This window comes from Barbus barbus (genome assembly GCF_936440315.1).
Source record: "Barbus barbus genome assembly, chromosome: 1".
Taxonomy (NCBI): domain Eukaryota; kingdom Metazoa; phylum Chordata; class Actinopteri; order Cypriniformes; family Cyprinidae; genus Barbus; species Barbus barbus.
Window position 1 is genome coordinate 43,632,651 of NC_136729.1, and position 22,467 is coordinate 43,655,117.

The 22,467-nt window shown below is 36.1% G+C and overlaps 2 protein-coding genes across 2 annotated transcripts; one reads left to right on the forward strand and one right to left on the reverse strand.

Annotated features, from left to right (window-relative positions):
- Positions 1–6,058: 6,058 nt before the first annotated feature.
- On the reverse strand, positions 6,059–10,067 carry LOC306875488 (ataxin-1-like; the record flags this gene model as incomplete). Its single annotated transcript, XM_079426106.1, has 2 exons — positions 6,059–7,699; positions 9,069–10,067. 2 exons carry the CDS (start codon positions 10,065–10,067, stop codon positions 6,386–6,388), a joined length of 2,313 nt encoding a protein of 770 aa, XP_079282232.1. The 3' UTR covers positions 6,059–6,385.
- A 5,595-nt stretch (positions 10,068–15,662) lies between these two features.
- Positions 15,663–22,377, forward strand: LOC306875497 (elongator complex protein 5-like). The gene is made up of 8 exons (XM_079426118.1): positions 15,663–15,946; positions 16,023–16,083; positions 16,166–16,246; positions 18,782–18,993; positions 19,115–19,290; positions 19,795–19,890; positions 19,974–20,074; positions 21,049–22,377. Exons 1-8 carry the CDS (start codon positions 15,892–15,894, stop codon positions 21,155–21,157), a joined length of 891 nt encoding a protein of 296 aa, XP_079282244.1. The 5' UTR covers positions 15,663–15,891; the 3' UTR covers positions 21,158–22,377.
- Positions 22,378–22,467: the final 90 nt, after the last annotated feature.

A 22,467-nucleotide genomic window follows, 5' to 3' on the forward strand; every position in this document is an offset into this window, starting at 1 on the left:
TTGTTGCTTTGCCTGTTTTTGATTTGCACGATGCCTCCTGCCATTTAAAGGCTGTTAAGTAAAGCGATGCTATTCTGATGCTTTCTATTGGCTCTCTTGTTTGAATTTGGAGCGTCTGCCAATTACATCAATCCACATGCCACTGAAAGCTTTAGCCTACAACCTGTCTGAGAGTTGATTAACAGTTGAAAACATTTGTTAGAAGTAGCCCAATCAAAAAGCAACCACGTTACATTAATAAAGTCATTGAAATCGTTACATTACTTATTACATTTTAAATAGGGTGACTTGTAATCTGTAACCTATTACATTTCCAAAGTAACCTTCCCAAAACTGGGTTTTGTGAGATTCGTACATCACACGCTTTCTCTACAAAGCACTGAAGAAGTGAAGGAAGATGTTTCCGAGCTAGAATCAGGGATGCCAACAGTGCAAAGCATCAGTCTTCACTTCTGCCCTACTAACAAGAGCAAAATATAAATACAACATTTAAGGTTTAGAATGTATGTTAAGCTTACATTGTGTTCAACAAAGATACACATTATGAGCTAGTCCCAAAATATCGTCTTACAATCAGTAAGTGCAACGTCACTAATTGTTGTCAGTGAGCAACCCGAGCCACCTTTACAGAGGAGTCCACAGTAAAAACAACTAGAGACTTTGTCTCCGTGTGAAATCGTACGACCTTGCAGAGCAGGGAGTCACTTCTACACAGCGTTTACGAACGGTGCACATCTTAAGGCGTTATTGACAAGCTAATACTATACAACTTATCTTCATATCTGTACAAGCATACAAATGGATGATTGTTTTACGTGGTTTCAAATGATTCAATATGATGGCAAAACATTTACCGTAACACTACAGGTGAGGGGAAATAAGTGCAGAACATTTCATTGCATCAAAGTGACAAACGTCTATGTTACATGATTAGATGAGGCTCTATGGAAGAACAACATGGGATTCCCTAAATGCAAAGAAGAATAGGGCGTCTGCACACCAGATATACTCTAGAAATATCCTCCGATTTCAATGGGGAGCATGAAAATCACCACATCATGCAAGTGTCATGAAAGCAGCGGCCTAACCTGAATTTGAACTGCAATACTCTCGTTTGCAGGCTGGTCTGGTTGTGCTTTTTGGGAAATAAATTCCCACTTTATTTCAACTTATCCGACTCTTTCCACATTCAAAATGCTTTATAACCATGGAACCCTGTGTTTATATAGTATGCAGATGCCCTAATCATTACAGGGAGATGAAATGCTTTCAAAAGGGATGCTGTTCTTGACATTTATGCAAAGGTGAGGTAAGGACATGATTTGATTAATTTTCACACATCCGTAGATGGAAGGAAATGCAGACTGTCTATAGCAGGGATAGGCAACTTCGGTCCTGGAGGGCCGTTGTCCTGCAGAGTTTAGCTCCAACCCTAATCTGTAACTTTCTAGTGATCTTGAAGACATTGATTAGCTTCTTCAGGTGTGTTTGATCAGGGTTGGAGCTAAACCCTCCAGGACCGAAGCTGCCTATCCCTGGTCTATAGGAATGTAGCTTGTGCTAAACCCTTCTGCGCTGTTACCATTGAAGATACAACATCAAATTAACCCTAAACTATAAAAATCACAGCTTGAGTCCCACATTCTACACATTTCCCCCCAAAATTGATCTTGTGTCATTAACCAAACTACAAAGTGCTGCAGGGATGAGGCAATTCTGTAGGCCAAAACCTAAAAGCAAGATGTGTTCACGTTTTATTCTATGACGCATAAAACAGTAAAACAAAATTTAAGCTTTTACTTGTCTTGAAAAAGGCAGATGTTAACAAGTATCTAAATGGGACTACAGTGGTTTTTCAGACATTAACACCAATCAAGTAAACTCAAATACTCCCTTTTACAGCCTCAGCGTGTTTATAATTGAGCTCTTGTAAACTTTTCTAACTCAAACTTTCAAGGAAAATGTTTTCACGAAGTTGTCAGAATCTTAATGGCGGTAATGCTGAAGTCATGCGGCTATTGTAGTTCATTTATAGCCTACAGCTTTATACTTCTGGCAAGTTGAGTTCATTTGTGAAGCTTATGATGAAAATAAACCATGTCAGATTCATAAACGTTTGTTGGTCACAGAGCTCATTTTCTGCAAATAATCCAAAAGCCAATGGAAAAATCTTATTGGGTTTTTGTTGAGGGCACCAAGGTGATGAACTTTCAGGTTGGCCTTCAGAAATAAGTAATCACTGCAGCACTCTATTTCTAAATTTCTATCGTAATATCTCGAATTCTAGTATTTAGGATGCCATGAAGTTTCGTGCTGATGTTTAGATAGGATCAAAATGGCCCTCAACAGTACAGAAGGGTTTTTAAGCCTGTGAGATATATGATGTGATGACATTAAGAGCAAAATGGAGACACGCAAATCTCCCAGAGAACAAAGCTTAATAAGACAGACCCCAGTAAAGTTAAGACATTGGGAAGGCACAAACATAGCGTCAATCTCCTTGTTTACAGTGCACATGATAGTAGCTCAGTTCTTAATGAAAGCGTACTCAGTCCATCTCCGCCTCGAAGGTTGCAGATTGGAGATTTCATCTCGACAAGAGACTGCTGGTAAGGCAGTGCATTTGAGAAGACCGGGAACAGTGCACCATTGCTGACAAATACAAAAAAAAAAATACATACAGCACCAAACAAGCGACACCAGATAAGCTTCGGGTTATGTGACTTGGTAGTGAGATAACTAACCACTACCTTAAAGGTCACAGAGCATGTGGGTTACTAGAAAAACACAGAATGTGCAGCGATATTGAACGTGCAGCTGACTTCTGGTGAGATCTGAGTATTGAAACTGCATTAGGGTGCTCTACTGCATAGCTCATGCTAAAGCTGTATCGTTCTGCTATTTCAAGTCAAGTATTGCTTCAATTAAATTCTAATACTTAAAATAATGGAACAGGTCTGAATTTTGAATAACAAAGCCATTATACACAACATATTTTCCCTGTCTGTGAAGGAACAATGTAATAACCTAAACCAGCTGAAGCTGGCCTCTCAAGCTTTTCCTGGTCGGAAAGATATTCAATTTGTCTACAAGGCTTTAGGTGACAATTGTGGCCCTTTTAGACATTTCACACCAGGTTGAACGTGAACTATAACAAAGTGTCCTCTGTGAATTTAAAGGTGTCCAATGTGCCACCATACCGTTCTGGGACAAAGGGGACAGAGGAAGGAGGAAATATCATGAACTAGATTTGAGACCAGATTATAAATAGCATGAAAGTGGGACTCCTTTTAAGAAGGAACGGGATGTCTTCAAACAAAATACTAACAGATGATGCTTGTGAAATGCTTCATAAATGTAAAACAACAAATGGATCTGAACCAATTTAAGGTGATCAAAACCAAATACTGTTATACTCGATACACACATTGCCACTTCTTCATTTAGTTAATTCAGACTTGTTGGTAATGCCGAAAAAACCAGGTGGGTTTATACCAGAGTCGTAATCAATGGGGACACACCCTCATAGTCATGAGTCCTTTTAAGCGATGACCCTTGTTTATACCCCTTCCGAACTTATTCTCTTTAACATTAGAGGTCTAAGAACTTCACAGACATCTGGTATCGTTGAGGTCGATGCCATTTGGAGGAAATCGAAATCTAACTAGTCCAATGCTAACGCTACATTTATATAAAAAATATATTATTTCTTACCTAAAAGAACACAAAATAAATCTTCTCCTAAAGCCTTGAGTGATAGTACGAGGCCAAAAGAGTTCAATTAAATCCTGGTCCAAACACAGACAGCCCAGCAATGCCAAGAGCCAAAAACGCAGACAAAAATCAAAGGTCTCATGAAAGAACTTGGGCCGAAATTGAAATAAAATTTTTTATCTGACAAATCTATAAGTGGCATCAAAATATTGAGGGAGAAAAAGAGAAACTATAAAAACAGGAAATAAAAAAAAAATAAAAAAAGTGGGAATGTCAGGCTCTTTCTGGAATGCTGTTTTGAAATAAAACATAAGCTTGTTTATAATATTTGGTCTAATTGCACTTAAGTCATGATTTCATCAATCTGAAAATGTTCAGTAACTACGAAAAGTGAAACTGCAGCATTTTCTCTTGGCTAATTTGTAAACAGTGTCAACCTTGCCTGTCAGTTTCTCATGAGCCAAAAACCACCAACAAAACTGAATACTTCAAAACAACAAACATTTTCCCTTCATTATTATAAGAAAAAAAAAAACACATATCTGATTCCCATTAAAGAGTCAACGTGAATCAATTGAACTTATCTGTGCAATACAAGACCTGCAGTAAAAGTTTTAAAAATCACTCGTGGGTAATATTGCCAAGAAGAGAGACAGAACGTTATACTGTACAAGAGTTCACCAATTACAAAAACCAAATTAGAAACAGCACAGATTAGAAACTGTATTAATGAAGCTCTTTCCAGAGAAGAGCTGTTTCGAGATAAGTTTTCAGTTCAACCAGGTATGATGTGACAAGTTTCCAGTGAATTTGTCCATCCAAACTGAAAGCAAACATGCCTGCGACAAAATCAAGCTGTGGAAAGAATTTGGATCATTGAGGTTTTAACAGTGGGCAGAGGTACCGAGCACAATACCACAAAAATAAAAACCGACAAATGTGAAAGACAACGCATCCTGTTGCTTAGTGCTTTTTGCAGATGCCACACACTGCAACTCAAACATGACTTTTATCGCTTGTCTTATTGTGTTATACCTGGTTAAGACACAATGTAAGGGGCCAAAAGTACTCTCTATAAAGTACAAGAGCTGATTCTGAACATCCTAATCAGTGGGTGTGCTAGAAAAGCCCCATTTCGATGTGTGCCTTCATATTAGTCATCACTAAAGTCAGAAAGAAAACCTACCTAAAGGAAAGAGGTGTTGTTATAAGGGTAATTGCATGCTTTAAATTAACTCCTGTTGTAACTGTTAGAATGAGGATTATCACAAAGTAAAACTGCATCATGTTTGAAAATCAAGAGAAGCTTAGGATAAGGTTAAAAATGTCTCTACATACAGACTGCAACTGTTACACATAGAAAAATTTAAATCCAAGGAGTAATCTGTCTTGTACGGGATTTAAAAAGAAAAAGAAAACAAGAAAAATGTGTTCTGACCAAACTATTGCTTTGATTTTGATAACTGAGCAGGGTCAGCTCACACCCAACAGCAGTGACTCTACACTTGTGTGTGCTAAACGCTTCCACGGGACGACTTCATTTAACCTGCATGCTTCAGAGCAATAATCCGTTTCCACAGGAACAAGCCGTTCGCAAACAGCTAGAACCTGTTCTGCATTAGGTCTCAGCTTCGCAAGCAGGGCTGATTTTGGCTGACACCACATGTTGTCTCCAGGAAAAGGGCACAACAATGTAGGATTAAATAAAAATAGTTAATAATCAGACTGAAGGATGCTTCCAACCATGAGGTACTATTTAGAGGTGGTTTTCTTAGGCCGGCCTTTCTGGGAAATGATAACTCCAATGGGTTGGAGAGGAGAGATCACATTGAAACTGGAATGCAGAATCAGAACCACTGCTGAATCAAAACTAAAAACCTCTGAGGAGTTGTTAATGCAACTGTTAAGATGCATGCTAGACTTCATCTGGAAATAGTTCCTGATTGTAGAAAGATTGTTGGATCAATTGATTGATGTGACGGCGCTGGGCAACTGTTCTCAAACTCCAGACTAGAAAGGATTCCTCAGCAGAAGCACCCTGAGAAGAGGCAGGGAGAGGAGGAGAGTGTAGGAAAGTGAGAACAAACACACCTCTAGAGAGAGACGCATTAAACCTGTCCAAGTTTTAAAGTCTTAGCCAACAAAAGCCTGGCGGCGCAACAAGGGAAAGTCAACGTTTAGAGAGAAAGAGCTTGTCTTTTAGGGGAAAAAAAAAGTTGTTGAGCAATCTATCCTCTTTTGTCCTTCTTTAAAATATATATTTATTACTATTGTAAAGGCTTGTCAAGACTCTATGGCTGTATCCCATTCTTATCCCTGGCCTTTCTGAAATAAACATCTACTCGAGGAACTGAATGATATCTTTGCGCAAGTGATCACTGCCAAACATGATAGTTCACCCACAGGAACACGCAGACGACGCAGGCTTTGGTACATGATTTACCAGATAAAGCTGCCCATGCAGATCATTGCGACCGCTGACCATGACCTGACACAAAAGTCCTCTGCTCGAGACCAGAACCAAAGAAGGGGGCGGCAGGGGGAATCTTCCAATATGTGCAAAATCTCAAACATTCTGAGGCTACATTCTCTCTCCCTCCGACCACGCTCCCTCTTTCGCATCCGTTCGCCCGACCGACACTTCACTCCCATGGACAATCTCTTTTGTCTGCTACTTCCCGGCATTCGAGCGGCCCTCGATGGAAAGCTTGACCTCCTGAGGGATAAACGACGGCCGAGAGGAGCCAGAAGTGGCAGCTGATGCTAAACTCCCGCCCTCCTCGTGTTTGATGCTGTATCTTTGGAAGCCAGGGGCAGACCAGCGCCTCTGGGACGCCCCTACAGAAGAGGCACCCGCTCCGGTTCCCAGTGGAGCATGACCCTCAGTGTGCAAATAGTAGTTGCTCTGGCTCCGAGTGTGCTCTGCTGAAGTCCTGTTCGGTCTTGGGGGCACGTCAACATGTCGCGAACCCCCGAACTGCATGGGCTCTTCCTTGTCCCGGTCCCTCTCTCGATGGATGCGCTCCATTTTTAATTGGCTTTGTGGCCGAGGGGTGTGCTGGGGTGCAGGGGGGCCCATGGGCTGAGGTGGGGCTCCTGACGTAGGGTTAACTTTGGTGGGAGTCCGGGCCTGAACTTGCTGGGGCGGTTTCTGCTGCGACGTGGCTTGCTGCTGCTGCAGCGTCACAGACACGCAGACATCGCCCACTTGCAGATGGTGGCAGGTGAGGCCGTACAGTTGGGCAGTCCGCTCAGGGCTACAAGACGACCAGCCCTGGCCGAAAACAAAAAATGGGTGTTCGGGGGGAACATCTATAGTCACTTTGCTCTGCTGCTCCCCCACGTTGAAATGCAGCGCCACTAGACCGGGCCGCTGTTGACTAGCGCGGATGTCCACCACCATGCTCGAGTCGATCTTCAGCCCACCGCTCACTTCTGCGCTCCGCACGAAGTCCTGAGTCTGCAGATCTTCTACGCGCTTGAGCTCTCCTGTAGCCAACTGGATGATGGCACCCTTCATGAAGTGCGACGGGCCTGAGGGTGCCAGCAGAGAAGCCTGTGGGGAAGTAGCAGGAGGCTGCTGGGAGGGCTGTTGCCCCTGTTGGGGAGGCAGCTCCACCACTGCCCGCTCCGGGAGGCATGCTCCTGCATTCATGGCTTTAGTATATGCAGCGGGAGAAGCAGCGATTGCTGCCGAGGCCACATCGTTGGGTTGGAAATGCTGCTGCTGCTGTTGGTGGTGATGGTAGTCCAGAGGCACAAGAACAGGCTGCCCATTGGCCAGGATAATGGCATGGCCTTGTTGAATGATCTGCTGCTGATGTGCTCTAGATTCAGCTGGATTTGATGCATAAGGTGTTCTGACTTCACCCTGAGTCTCTCGACCCCTCTGAGAGCTTTGAGACAGGTTCAGAGGGACATGTGCTGCTTCTTTGCGACTTGTGCCGTGGACAGGAGAGGCAAGTCGTCCAACCACCTGCTGGACCTGAAAAGGAACCAAATTTAAAGTGTCATTTTATTTTAGAATTTGTATGGGAGCACCACCAGCTGGAAAGTGACTGGAGTCAGAGCAGATTTTTATTGAAATCAAAACAATCTCTGTTGGTTCTAAGTAGTAGTAGCCTGAGTTACTCAATCCTTAACACACCCAAAGAAAAGCTAATAGGAAGTGGTGTAACTGGTGCTGACTCACAAAAATTGCCTCAATGCATTTTCAGAATTAGTGAGCTAAGTAATGATGACGTAGGAGACAGTCACAGTACTCATATGTGACCCTGGAGCACAAAAGCAGTCTTAAGTCGCTGGGGTATATTTGTAGCAATAGCCAAAAATACATTGTATGAGTCAAAATGATTGATTTTTCTTTTATGCCAAAAATCATTAGGACATTAAGTAAAGATAGTGTATCATGAAGATATTTTGTAAATTTCCTACTGTAAATATATAAAAACTTAATTTTTGATTAGTAATATGCATTGCTAAGAACTTCATTTGAACAACTTTAAAGGTGATTTTCTCAATATTTAGATTTTTTTTGCACCCTTAGATTTCAAATTTTTAAATAGTTGTATTTCGGCCAAATATTGTCCTATCCTAACAAACCATATATCAATGGAAAGATTATTTATTCAGCTTTCAGATTTTGTATAAATCTCTCTTCTTTTTTTTTTAATGACCCTTATGACTGGTTTTGTGGTCCAGGGTCACATATATGATCCAGCTCCGGTGCAGTGTTGTTACTGTTAACTAAAAAGTTTAATTTTTTTTTAAATAAACCATAAAAACCTAAATGAAAATTAGAAATGTTGCCTTGAAATCAAGTTTAAGATGGAGAACTAAAATAAAATAAACAAAACAAAAACTGAACTAAAAATAACGTAACACTAAATAGAAATATTAAAAAACTAACTAATAAAAATGACAAAAGCACATAAAATTACTTGAGCTAAAATTGAATATAAAAATAAAAGCTAATTCAAAATATTTCTAAGAAATATAATAATTTATAATGACGCTAAAACAACACTGCACAGCCAGATCCCAAATCCAGAAAATCTGATTTAAACAAGAAAAACTGCTAGATGAAATATTTTCACTACTTTTTTAAGTGTTGAATTCAAGTTTCCCCATCATTTTTAAACACTTTTCAGCTTTTTTAAGGTGCACTCAAAAGCCATACGATGTGGCAAATTAAGTCAACACGAAATCAAAATATCACCCTATTTACTTAAAGCACTTTCCTGGTGACATAACTTGCTCTTCCTCTGAAATCACTTCCCCTTTTCAAATAGTTATTTAGGCGCTTTTTAGCAAACCCTGAGTGAGCCTATGATAGTAAACCATCCTTCCCTCACCTCGAGATCAGTGTCCGGTGTGCTGCTCTGTCCTGGCGACATTCTGCCCTCCAGCCTGCGGCTTTTCAAGCTCTTGTCTTGCTGGGGCTCAACGGCCTGCAGCAGCCGTGCACTTCTGGGCGAATAAACTGCATCTTGATGGCTCTCCCTGCCTCCGTGCTCTCGGTCCCCTCCATTCACCTCTCTCTCCTGCTCCATGGAGCTGCTGTGCAGGTCTCTTTGCGGTTGGACACCCCTAACGGTGGGGTGGTAGTACACAGCTCTCGGGCTCAGCTCCCCGGCAGGCAGCATCCCTACAGTCCCGAGCGACGCTTGTGTCGCCATTTGCTCAGAAGGGAGCACCAGAGGAACTCCCATCTTGGTGTATGCATGGGTCGAGACCTGCTGCTGCGAAGAGGCAACTCCTTCCTGAATGACTGACGGATACTGAACCAGGTGAGAAACGGAGTGCGGCTGGGAAATAGCGGACTGAGGTGGTATCAAAGGGCTGGGAACGAATCCCGGAGGCACGGCGTAGGGAACCGCAGCCCCATAGGGAGAGCTAACAAACTGCAACGAGGAGTGAGGGATCTGGGCGTAGCAGAGCGGAGGATAGGGAACGCTCGTGTGCTGTAAGACCGGGGAGGGAACGGTGTAGGCAGGAGAAATGTGGCTAAGAACGGGGTGTAGATTGGTGGGTGAGTAGGTGCCAGCGGGCAGAGCTACTTTATAAAGCATGCTATAGTGATCCACGGGAAGCCCAACGAGACCCTCGGCACCCTCCACCCCATAATGCACGCTCGGCTGGGCTCGCACCCATTCGCCACTACCTTCTCCACTCGCTCCAGAGCTTTGTGAAGACGGGGCATCCTCACCTCCTCCTCCTGCACTCCCAATGCTGCCGCTGATGCTACTGCTGTTATTGTTGATGGTAGAGGTGTTGTTGTTGTTGTGGTTAACAGGGAGGTCCCGCTTCTTGGGAGGGAGGCACTCCTGGTTGCGCTCGTGGACTGGCTTCATGGTGATTTGGGATGAGAATGGGCGCTGTTACTGAACAGGAGATGGGACAACGCCTGGTAGCCGCGGAAATAGCACCACTGGAATCAGCTCTGAAACCCTCCAGCTGGCCTCTTCCATCACCTTACCTAAATGCACAAAGAAATCATGTATAAACTAAATATGTTTGGTCACACTTTATTCTAAGGTCCAATTCTCGCCATTAACAAACCATTAACTACAATATAGCTGCATTGGCTGACAGCCTTGTCACATGGATACTGTACTTTTTCTATATATTTAAATTTTTTTGAATCCATTTTTAGTAAATATTGTGTAAAATGTGGCATATTAAAGCAATTTTGCAGCAATGTGCAAAAGGACACATTTTCAAACAAGTCATATAGCCATTTAGATTGCATTTCACAAAGGCTAACTCTGCAGACAGCCTTGTCACACAGATATTGCACATTTTCTATATATTTCAAACAATTTTATTAATTTTGAGTACATTTACTGTACCATATTAATAGCAATTTTACAGCAATATACAAAAATATGCAGTATATAACAATTTAGTTGTCATTTGACATTTTTAAAGGACAAGTCTGTCAATTTTCGACCAGCTTTGTATTGCAATGTCAGCAGTATATGTGAATAATGAACACCGTGTAGCCTAATCTTTCTCCATGTTAACTGCACCCAGATATCGCCGTTTAATTTTTAATGCGTGTTAGAAAACAACAATCAGCATTGACTCAAACCTTTAGATTTATTAGCGTTCGATTCAACTCATATTATTTGGACAATATAAACCCATAACCTAATTTTGCAAATTAAAAATAAGCATTACATTAAAAAAATAAAACAAGACAGAAAATTTTAAATGCTGCTTTGACAACAAGATAAGTTTACGATTAAGTACTAAAATGACAAAAACTGAAAGAAAAAAATTGATTACATTTAAATAGAAATTTAAAAAACAAAACAAACAAACAAAAATGATAAAAGCGGCACATAACAAACTTTATCATCACAACATTACGAACCTGGTTACAAACTGTCAACCTTGTCCATTGAAAAACATATTGACAACATATTTTTTGAGGTATGACTGTCTCATTTATATTATAGATCAAAATGTGGAAGTCTGAGTCACGTTAACCACAGACCTTTTTTACTCATCAAATCAAAAGTCACTTTTCTAAAAACCCATTGGAAACTACCAAGAAAATCCACAAACATGCCTTCCAGTTTGGCCTAAATATATCAACACAAACAAGAAAACAAGATAAATAAACGACAAAATAAAATCTTCATGACAAATAACATTAAACTTTGTTAATTTTGTAAACTTCTGGTTTTCAGATAATCACACGAAATGTAAAATTCACCATATTTGACTTAATTTTATTTCAATCACTAATGTTGACATCATACCCTAAAACATAAATCAGCTATAATATACTACAACCATTTTATATAAAATAACATTATTTAACCATGAATATGACCGGAAAAAATTTAATAAAAACAATCAATAAAAAAACCAAGTGCAGAATTAGGCCTAAAAGATAAAGCAATCAAAATACATTTCTTCCAGGCTAACTGTATTGTGCCTGTGATGCTTCTGTGATTCAATAACGAGAAAGAAAATGCGCATTCAAGTGCAGAATAGAAAAAGCCTACGCCTTTTCTGTCCATGTTTTCTTAAAGACACAGACACTCATTCTCATACACACGTTTGCCAGATCAGAAAATAACCAACACTGAGAGCCACAATGGCCAGTGTGTGACCCTGGACCACAAAACCAGTCATAAGGGGCAATTTTTTTGAAATTGAGATTTATACATTTATACAATTATTTGAAAATCTGGAATCTGAGGGTGCAAAAAAAATCTAAATACTGAGAAAATCGCCTTTAAAGTTGTTCACTTAGCAATGCATATTACTGATCAAAAAGTAAGTTTTAATATATTAACAGTAGGAAATTTACAAAATATCTTCATGGAACATGATCTTTACTAAATATCCTAATGATTTTTGGCATAAAAGAAAAATCGGATCATTTTGACACTTACAATGCATTGTTGGCTACCGCTACAAATATATCCTGTGCTACTTAAGACTGCTTTTGTGCTCCAGGGTCACATATCTTAAAAATACCTAATTTGATATATTCTGTGTGTTATCTAAAGCTTTATGTATTTTAATCTAAGCACATCTTGGGTTTAGTACAGCTTTGATTTAAAGTATATCTGACATAAACACATGATTAAACTAAATATCCTCCCATAAAACGCCACACAAAATTTAATTTGTTTTGAAAACTGCACATTTCAGGTGCAATTATTGTCTCGTAGTAAAAGTAGATTTCTGATACAAGTGGATAGAAATGCATTTTATAATTTATAAACGCAGTAATATCTGGTTTTAGTAGCCAATTTCACAAAAGTCACCGAATTAGCCGCAAACATGAAAAGTACGGAAACTTCGCCCTTAGCCTGACACACTTGATCTGCCACAGAAAAGCAGCGATGAGGGGTCTTTAAGAGCGGAATAAAGCAGATTTGGGTGTTTTGGGAGAGTAATGAGAAGTGAATCGTGGCACAAACGCTACTGATGTTTTGATGAAGACTCGAGCGCTAGCAGCTGCTATTAAAGCCTGTAACCTCGCTAGCCAAACAGCTCACACGGGGAATATAACCAGTCGTTTGTAGAAATAAGTTTGGTTCGTTCGTTTCAGTTCGTTAAAGCGAAGTTAGTCCGTCGAAGCGTGTTTTAAAGTAAAGCAAGGAGGGACCGCCGCTAACGGGCTAACCGCTCTTCCCACAAACTCAAGCAGCCGCTTCCGCGACCAAAACACTCACCTCCGCATAGCATCGTGTACACGACGAGCAAAAACACACACTCTCGGTGGAGCTCGAGCAATAAATCAATGGTTAAATGCGGGCTGGTGATAGCTGCCCATTCCGGAGGCCAGCAGACGGCGCGCGCTGATGACGTCACGGTTCGTTACAGCAGATATATTTTGTAATTATTGTTTATCATTTTTATGTTGATGGGTGTATTATTCTATGTGTTTTATTCTTGATTTTGAGCATTAATAAAAAAAATAACGATATATATATTTCTTCGTTTTTAGGGAGAGCTTATGGATTGTTTACTATTTTGCTGGGGTTTATAAATATATATTTTATGTATGATATGTTATACAAAAATCTAAATATTGAGAAAATCGCTTTTAAAATTGTCCAAATTAAGTTCTTAGTAATGCATATTACTGATCAAAAAGTAAGTTTTAATATATTTACAGTAGGAAATTTACAAAATATCTTCATGGAACATGATCTTTACTTAATATCCTGATGATTTTTGGCATAAAATAAAAATCGGATCATGCAATGTATTTTTGGTTATTGCTGCAAATATACCTGTGCTGCTTCTGATTGGATTTGTGCTCCAGGGTCACATATTACACATATTTATATTTTAAATTGAAATAAGTCATATTAGTTATTTTTCCAAACTTTTTCAAAATTGAGTGAACAGGAGTTTGATTGCTTGTTATTTCCTCCCATGCTCTGTTTAATATCGATGGAGGGCCATGTTGAGCTGCGGGCCTTGATGAGACAGACGATTAAAGGGCTTAAGTGTCTTGAAGATAAAAATATCCTGGCTCTACACTGAGATGTTCAGACTTGGAGGCTAAAAACAACAGGTCTGATAATACTAATCATGGTTAAGGGATCAAATGTGTTAAGCAAGGCGTCTTTTAGATGCCACAGGCTCCTCAAATACTAAGACAGCATCTAGATATTTTAGTGTGTAAAGACCCAATTTAAGGGTGAAAAATTATTTTATAAATATTTGTAAAATCATATTTGGAAAATATTTTGTATCTGTTACAGTACATTATTAGTTTTTTTCCTACTCATTATAATATGTATAATTTATTTTTTACTAGCCTATTTATACATCTTTAAATATTTTTTTTATCATTAATTAATTTCTTTATTTTAATTATATCTTATTGTCTATTTAATTGAAATGGATTATTCAAAATGTATGTATTTATTTAGTCTATTTTTTTTTAGTTTAGTTTTGTTTTCATGTTTTTGCATTTTTCTCCTCTAAACTAACTCAAACCCTTATGCTGAATAAGAACAGGCAATACTTCCTCAAAAACTGCAGCCAAGTTTGACTCAACTCACATTATTTGGACATAATATAATATAATATAATATAATATAATATAATATAATATAATATAATATAATATAATATAATATAATATAATATAATAACAAGATAAGTGTTTACTGATTAAACGTTTTCAATAATTGGAATAAAAATAAAATATAATTAGATAATATGCAATTAAGAATTATATAATTAGATGAAAAACTTAAAAAAAATAATAAAAATATTTAAAGATATTAATAATATTATTATAGTGTATAATATAATATAATAACAAGATAAGTGTTGGCTGATTAAACGTTTTTAATAATTGGAATAAAAATAAAATATAATTAGATAATATGCAATTAAGAATTATATAATTAAATGAAAAACTTTTAAAAAATAATAAAAATATTTACAAATATTAATAATATTATAATATAATATAATATAATATAATATAATATAATATAATATAATAACAAGATAAGTGTTTACTGATTAAACGTTTTTAATAATTGGAATAAAAATAAAATATAATTAGATAATATGCAATTAAGAATTATATAATTAGATGAAAAACTTAAAAAAAATAATAAAAATATTTAAAAATATTAATAATATTATTATAGTGTATAATATAATATAATAACAAGATAAGTGTTGGCTGATTAAACGTTTTTAATAATTGGAATAAAAATAAAATATAATTAGATAATATGCAATTAAGAATTATATAATTAAATGAAAAACTTTTAAAAAAATAATAAAAATATTTACAAATATTAATAATATTATAATATAATATAATATAATATAATAACAAGATAAGTGTTTACTGATTAAAGGTTTTCAATGATTGGAATAAAAATAAAATATAATTAGATAATATGCAATTAAGAATTATATAATTAGATGAAAAACTTTTAAAAAATAATAACAATATTTAAAAATATTAATAATATTATTATAGTGTATAATATAATATAATAACAAGATAAGTGTTGGCTGATTAAACGTTTTTAATAATTGGAATAAAAATAAAATATAATTAGATAATATGCAATTAAGAATTATATAATTAGATGAAAAACTAAAAAAAAAAATATGTATATAAAAAAATATTAATTATATTATTATAGTGTATGATATAATATAATATAATATAATATAATATAATATAATATGTTGACCAATTAAACGTTTTCAATAATTGGAATAAAAAATAAAATATAATTAAATAAAATACAATTAATAATTATATAATTAGATGAAAAACTTAAAAGAAAATAAAAAAATATTATATTAAAAACTGATAATATTAAAAATAAAGACAAAATAAATATTAGTAACATTCTAATATAATATAATATAAAACATGTTCATGCTACAGCACAATAGGTGGCGGTGAAGAAGAACTCAAGTTTGCAAACAGCCATTCAAGTAAGAAGAAGAAGAAGAAGAAGAAGAAGAAAAGGAGGAGGAGGAGGAGGAGGAGGAAGAGCTGTGTTTTTGGGAAATTGAGTATTCACTGTAATCAAACTCGTGTTGATTGTATAAGCAGGCGTGTTGGATCAGTAGCCCAAGGATGTTGTAGTCAGCCGGACAGTGTCAAACTCGTGTTAGCTGTTAGCTGCTAGCTGCTGAGATGAGCATCGAGTCATGCTGTTAGATGTGCTACAGGGAGCGGAGGCTGGAGGATTCATACTCATTCAAGGTAACATCATTTCTAGTCAATCCTCTCATCATCCTATCTTTCTACAATGTATTCATTTTATGTGTCGTTGTTTCAGATTCTGTCAAATGCCCTGGGCGCGGACTCCTCAAGTGTGTTATTAATGCAGCACTGAAGAGGCAAGTTTCTGTCTCCTCCGTTTTGTTTTGATTGTGTTGTTACACTTTGTGTAATGCTTGATTTGTTCTTAATCTGTTAAAGAGGCGAGGACGTGCATGTGCTGGGATTGGAGAGCCCTGAATCAGAAGTGTGTACTGGTTTGGACAGGAGCTGTGTGCAAAAGTGAGTTCAATTAAAATACTCTCTTGTGTTTCGAGACATGCTTTGATGCATACAGCCGAAAGCTCATAACATCATATGTGTGGCAGTTCAACTGTACTGACTGCGTGTCCTTTAGCATGCACTTAATTCAATTTTTTCATCTTGAATATTATGGTGCAGTAGTTTCCAACTGGTTTTGCTTCAGAAGTGTGTTGTTTTTATTTATTACCTAACTTTTGTAAGTGCATAAACAACAGCAGAAGTGTTATATTTTATTATTATTGATATTAGTCATAGTATCAAGTGACTGAATAATATTTGCCAAAAACAGAATATGTTGACATGCTTTAATGTTCAAAAAACCCATTATTTTTAAAATACTGTACATTATTGTAGTTCCTCTATGCCCCGCCTCTCTCACTCTTCGTTTTCTACAAAGCCCCTCCTTCTGACAAGAAACAGTCTGCTCTGATTGGCCAGCTGACACAGTGCATTGTGATTGGCCGAACACCACAAGTACGTGTCGGAAATGTAACGTCCCTTTCCATAATCACGAGCTTCAGCTTTCAAAATTAAACCACGCCTTATGCAAATATTTCCACATTGTGACGTAGACATGTGGGGGCGTGTTTGAACGAGCTGTTTTAGGGGGGCGTGGCAGAGTCTTAACTTTTATAAAGAAAATCTCTGGTTTTGAGACTTTAGTCTTTGCAACTTCAGGGATCTCATCTATGCACAAACAGCTTGAAACACTCCAAAGAGAAAGGAAAACTTGAAATCGCATCATATGACCCCTTTATTTATTTATTTTAATTAATTTGGGCAAGATATGCACACCTTTAAAAAAACAAAATTGGTATGTCTGGTTATTTTGCTAATACATTTTATTAACATTTGCTGTTATTTTTTTCATGCTGTTTATTAACATATATTTTGTACGTGTATAAACAACAGCAAAGGTACTAGATTTGATTGATATTAGCCATATTATCAAGTGACTAAATAATGCATTTATGGCAGCGGTTATTTGCAATAAGTTTAAATAGCAATTACGTGCATATTTTCTTAGCGATAGATACTATTTACACTAAGTGCAAATAGCAATGGATGCTATTTACACTGTTAAAATAGCAGGATTTTCTGCAGTTTATACAACTTATTGCAAATAGTGGCAATTATCTGCACCTCAGTATTGTAGTACATTATAAAACAGTGTGCAATAATAATGTATTGAGTGTAAATTATAGTTTTAATTCAAATTATTAAATGGATGCCACCTTATTGGTACAATAAAGCCCTCCCTACACCTACCCTAACCCTACCCGATACTTTTATTTTCAACTTTTGATTATTTCCTTCATTTTTATTGAAAATAAATGCCTTTCCGATGTGATATGAGATTTGAAAAGGGAGAAAAAAAGTTTGGCAAAAAGCGGATTCGAACTCGTGTTGATCGCGTCAAAAAGACTACGGTACACTGCAAGTGATGCTGACTTTAAAAAATTGAGTTGCTTAATTTTTTTAAAAAAATTTTTTTTTTTTTTTTTTTTTTTATAAATTCGTTGCCTTAAAATTAAGTGAATAATAATAAAAAATTGACAAATCACTTAACTTATACTTTTTATTATTATTAATTACTTAATAATTGTAAGACAACGGGTTTCCTCAATTTTTAAGTCAACTTATCACTCTTTACAGTGATAAGATGCCTATTTATGAAATATTGTGTGTCATCAAGCAGCACACAGTCTCAACCAGAGTAAAACAAGCAAAGTTTCATAAAAGTAAAATTTTGTGTTTGGGGCAAATATCTGCACTCTTTGAATGACGAATTTGGGCTAACTGTAACTAACTGCTGTAATCACTGTAAAAAAAAAAAAAAATGGTTTCATCTTAAAATAATTTGCTACCCCGCTGACTTAAAATGTTTAATTTAGTCAACTAAAATATTCCAGTTGTCCCTTAAATTAACATTGAGTAATTAAAAATTTCAAGTTGACTAAACTAAAGAACTTTAAGTTAGCGGGGTAAAAAAAAAATATTTTAAGTTAAAACAACTTTTCAAAACTTTTTTTTTTACAGTGTACACTCTTTACCGTGTGGAGCAAACAAAAATCTCACTGGATTATTACAATTAATGGCAAAATTAATGCTTGGAAATGCAAACTGATATTTCCTACTGACACACTACAGCAAAAGATAGAAGTAACTGACTTAAAACCATTTTAGCTGCTGAAAATACTAGGCCCGGTTTCACAGACAGGGTTTAGCCTAAACCAGGATTAGACCATTGTTCAGTTAGGACATTTATGCACTTTTATAAGTGTGCCTTAGAAAAAACATTACTGGTGTGCATCTTGAGACAAAACAAAGGCACTGATATATTTTAAGATCAGTCAGAGCAAGTTTCTTTCATTTGAAACAGCTCAGATTTAGATTTTAGTCTGGGATTAGGTTTAAGCCTTGTCTGTGAAACCTGGGGTAAGTGTGCTAATCATTTTGGCCACTGCTGTGTAGTGGATGCCACTGAAATGCTTTATCTGATCTGTTTAAAAGGCTTCATTTTCATAAGGGTTTCCCTGATCCTTTCGGCTGGACGTGCAGATCATCTTTCACCGTCGAGCGCTTCGCTTCTCAACACATAACTCAGCTCATCAAAGACACGCAGCAAGCCAAAGCATCAGTACTTGTTGTTGACTCGCTCTCATTGGTTTTGAGACATCATGACCCTCTTGTCTTCTGTCAGACACTTCAAGAGCTCAGGAAAGGTGAAACTTTTTGCCCCTGAAACACTTTCACAGACAGCTTTTATAAATACTGGCTTTTGATTGTTGACATTTCAGATCTAGGAAATAATGCTCTTGTTTGTTTTTTTCCACTGACCACTAGGAGGAGCTATTAAAACTATCATCGGTCTCCTGCATTCAGACTTGCATCAGCAAGGTGTCCTGGGTATTATGTGCTACTTAGCCAGTACTGTTATCTCTGTGGCACCTGCAGACATTGAACGCCTTTCTGTGGCAAAGACCACAAGACGCACAAAGTCAGGCAAAGTCATGCAAGAGGTAAGATATGTGACCCTGGAGCACAAAACCTGTCATAAGTAGCACAGGTGTGTTTATAGCAATAGCCAACAATACATTGTAAGTGTCAAAATTATAAATTTTTCTTTTATGCCAAAAATCATTAGGATATTAAGTAAAGATCATGTTCCATGAAGATATTTTGTACATTTCCTACTGTAAATATATCAAAACTTAATTTTTGATTAGTAATATGCATTGCTAAGAACTTAATTTGGACGACTTTAAAGGGGATTTTCTCAATATTTAGATTTTTTTGCTCCCTCAGATTCCAGTTTTTCAAATAGTTGTATCTCAGCCAAAATATTGTCTTCTCCAAACCATACATCAATTAAAAAGCTTATTTATTCAGCTTTCAGATGATGTATACATCTCAGTTTCTAAAAATGGACCCTTATTACTGGTTTTGTGCTCTAAGGTCACACATGAGGTTTTAGTTTGAATAAACATGATTATGAACTGATTATCTGTGAAATAATTTTATAGGAAGAGTACTTCAGTGTGTGCGAGGACGCAACTCTTTCAGTACAGGCCAAACCACGTCAATCTGGACATGTACAGAAAGAGCTAGATGTGTCTGAGGTGAGCGAAGCAGCTTGGCTTTGAGCACCTTCAGCTGGAGCTTTTGCGTTGTAACTGTTTGTCTTTTATTGTGATCTGATCAGGCTGATCCAACATCAAACCTGACTTTCAATCTACGTCTGTCTGAGGAGGAGAGAAGAGCCAAGGAGAAAGTGGCTCTGCCGTTTGTATTTAGCCAAGAAAAGTGAGAGACCTCGGCTCTTATGAATGCTGCTTTAGTATTATTTTTATACAACTACAGATTTATTCATATTTTAAATGATCTTTTTTTCAGTTTTCATTTTAATTTGTTGAAATTTTATGTGCTTTAGTAATTTTTTAAAATTAGTTTTAGATTTTTTTTAGATTTCAGTTTAGCTTTTATTTCAGTTTTAGTTGTAAACGGTGATGTTTTAGTATTATTTATGTACTTACAGTTTTTTATTAATATTTTGAATTCTCTTTTATTTTTAGCTTTGATTTTTAATTTTAGTATGCTTTTGTCTATTTATTAGTTTTAGGATTTTTTACATTTCAGTTTTGCTTTTATTTCAGTTTTAGACCTCAGTTGCTGTAAACAGTGTTGTATTATTGATATGTTTATAGTTTTTATTAATATTTTTAATTTTCAGTTTTAATTTTAGTTTTAGTATTTTATGTGCTTTTGTCATTTTTATTAGCTTTCTTTTTTATACTTCTGTTTAGCTTTAATTTCATTTCAATTTTAGACCTCAACTGTTGTAGTATTATACATTATTATTGTTTTTATTAATATTTTGAATTAGCTTTTCTTTATTGTTTTCAATTTAATTTTAGTTGAAGTTTTAGTAATTTTACATGCTTATGTCATTTTTTAGCTTTAGTTTTTTTATTTTTAAATATATATTTCTACTTGGCTTTAATTTTATTTCTGTTTTAAGAATTTTAGTACTTTATTTTATGTATTTTATTTCAGTTAGTCGCCAGGGCAACATTTCTAATTCATTAAGTTTAAGTCTTTTATATTTAATTTTAATATTAGTAATATTTATAATAATTTTGTAATATTTAGATTTTATTTCCATTAAAGAAAACAGTTTTTAATATTTTTACTTTGTCAACAATAGCAACACTGGTTGTAAATAATAATTTTATATAAAACGCTTATTATATATGAATTATTATTATTTTTCCCTGCAGAAAATCAGCTCTTCTGAGGCCGACTCCTGGCTCCGGGAGGATCATGTACGAGCCTGATGCCACCGATGACTTTGACGAGGAAGATCCAGATGATGATCTTGATGTGTGAATGAAGACAGCCCACATCATGACCTAAATCTAGATCCGTCTTTATAAATATATTTATTATTCTTTATTTTATGACTCATATAGTCGTCAGTTGTCTATCAGCTATTACGAGGCCAGGTTTGAGAACAGATATGAATTGATGAACCACTGTAGTAATGTTAATGCAGTTTTTGTATTGGTAGAAATATTGGAGAATTAAAAAAAGCTCTCTTTGGAAAATATTTTAAGTCTTGATTAAGATCATTATTAACTTATTACTTGGCTTATTTTGTTCAGTTTTTATACATTTAGACATGAAGGTGCAACTTTTCTCTTATTGGTTGAGATCTTGATCAGAGCTTCCCAAACCTTGTCCCGTGTGAGGCCAGACATGATGCTCCAAACTAAATAAATGATCAATAAAATTGATATTAAAAGTCAACTATGCATACAAATTGTATTTAAAGTTTTCACTGACTTAAAGGGATAGTTCACCCTAAAATGTAAATGAAGTCATGTTGACTTGTAGCTATTGACTTCCATAGTAAGGAAAGTCAATGGCTATCATCAACCGTTTGGCTACCAGCCCAGCATTCTTCAAAATATCATCTTTTGTGCTCAACAGAAGAAAGAAATTCTCATTTGGAGCAACAAGTGAATAATTTGCTCTTAACGAAGCAAGATGCGGTAAGGGCTACTGAATGAATCTTTCCGCTGAACAAATTCGAAAGGTTTGATTCTAATGAGTTGAATTATCACTCACTGTTCATTGAATTTTTGCGGATGAAATCCATTCATTTTAATTGGAGTCAACATTTCGTGTGAGGATGTAAATTTAGCTAATTTTCCAGTTGGTAAGGCAAATTCACTGCACTGCCACTGCACTGACCAACAGAAAGCTGCTTGTTTTGAAAGTAATTTTTATGTAAAATAGCCGACTATAACGATATAACATGCAGAAAGGGCTAGTGATTGAATCTTTTTGGTCGATTCGTCACTTATGAGTCATTCGTCACTTACCGTTGTACTGTGAAATTTCCCGGACAATATCCAGTCATTTTAATATGCATCCACGTGACTGGAGATTTGACACAAGGGCAAAAATTTCACACATTTTGCAATTGTTCATGTGAGTTTCTGGCACTGACCAACAGAAAGCTGCTTGGTTTGAAAGTGTTTTTGTGTGAGAAAGAACTGAATCATTGTTAATTATATAATAAATAGAATATGGAAAGAACAGAGAAAGCTAGGCCTTTTTTGTTTCTTTTTTGTGTTTTAAATAGTGTAAAAAAATATTATTTTAATTTAAAGTAGTGCTGTCAAACAATTAAT

What these genes read in the sequence shown, in the direction of transcription:
- LOC306875497 (XM_079426118.1), top strand. Translation starts at nt 15,892, where the DNA reads ATGCTGTTAGATGTGCTACAGGGAGCGGAGGCTGGAGGATTCATACTC. An exon ending in GACAGGAGCTGTGTGCAAAA is followed by an intron (nt 16,247 to 18,781) that starts GTGAGTTCAATT and finishes TCTGTTTAAAAG; the next exon opens with GCTTCATTTTCATAAGGGTT. An exon ending in AAGAGCTAGATGTGTCTGAG is followed by an intron (nt 19,891 to 19,973) that starts GTGAGCGAAGCA and finishes TGATCTGATCAG; the next exon opens with GCTGATCCAACATCAAACCT.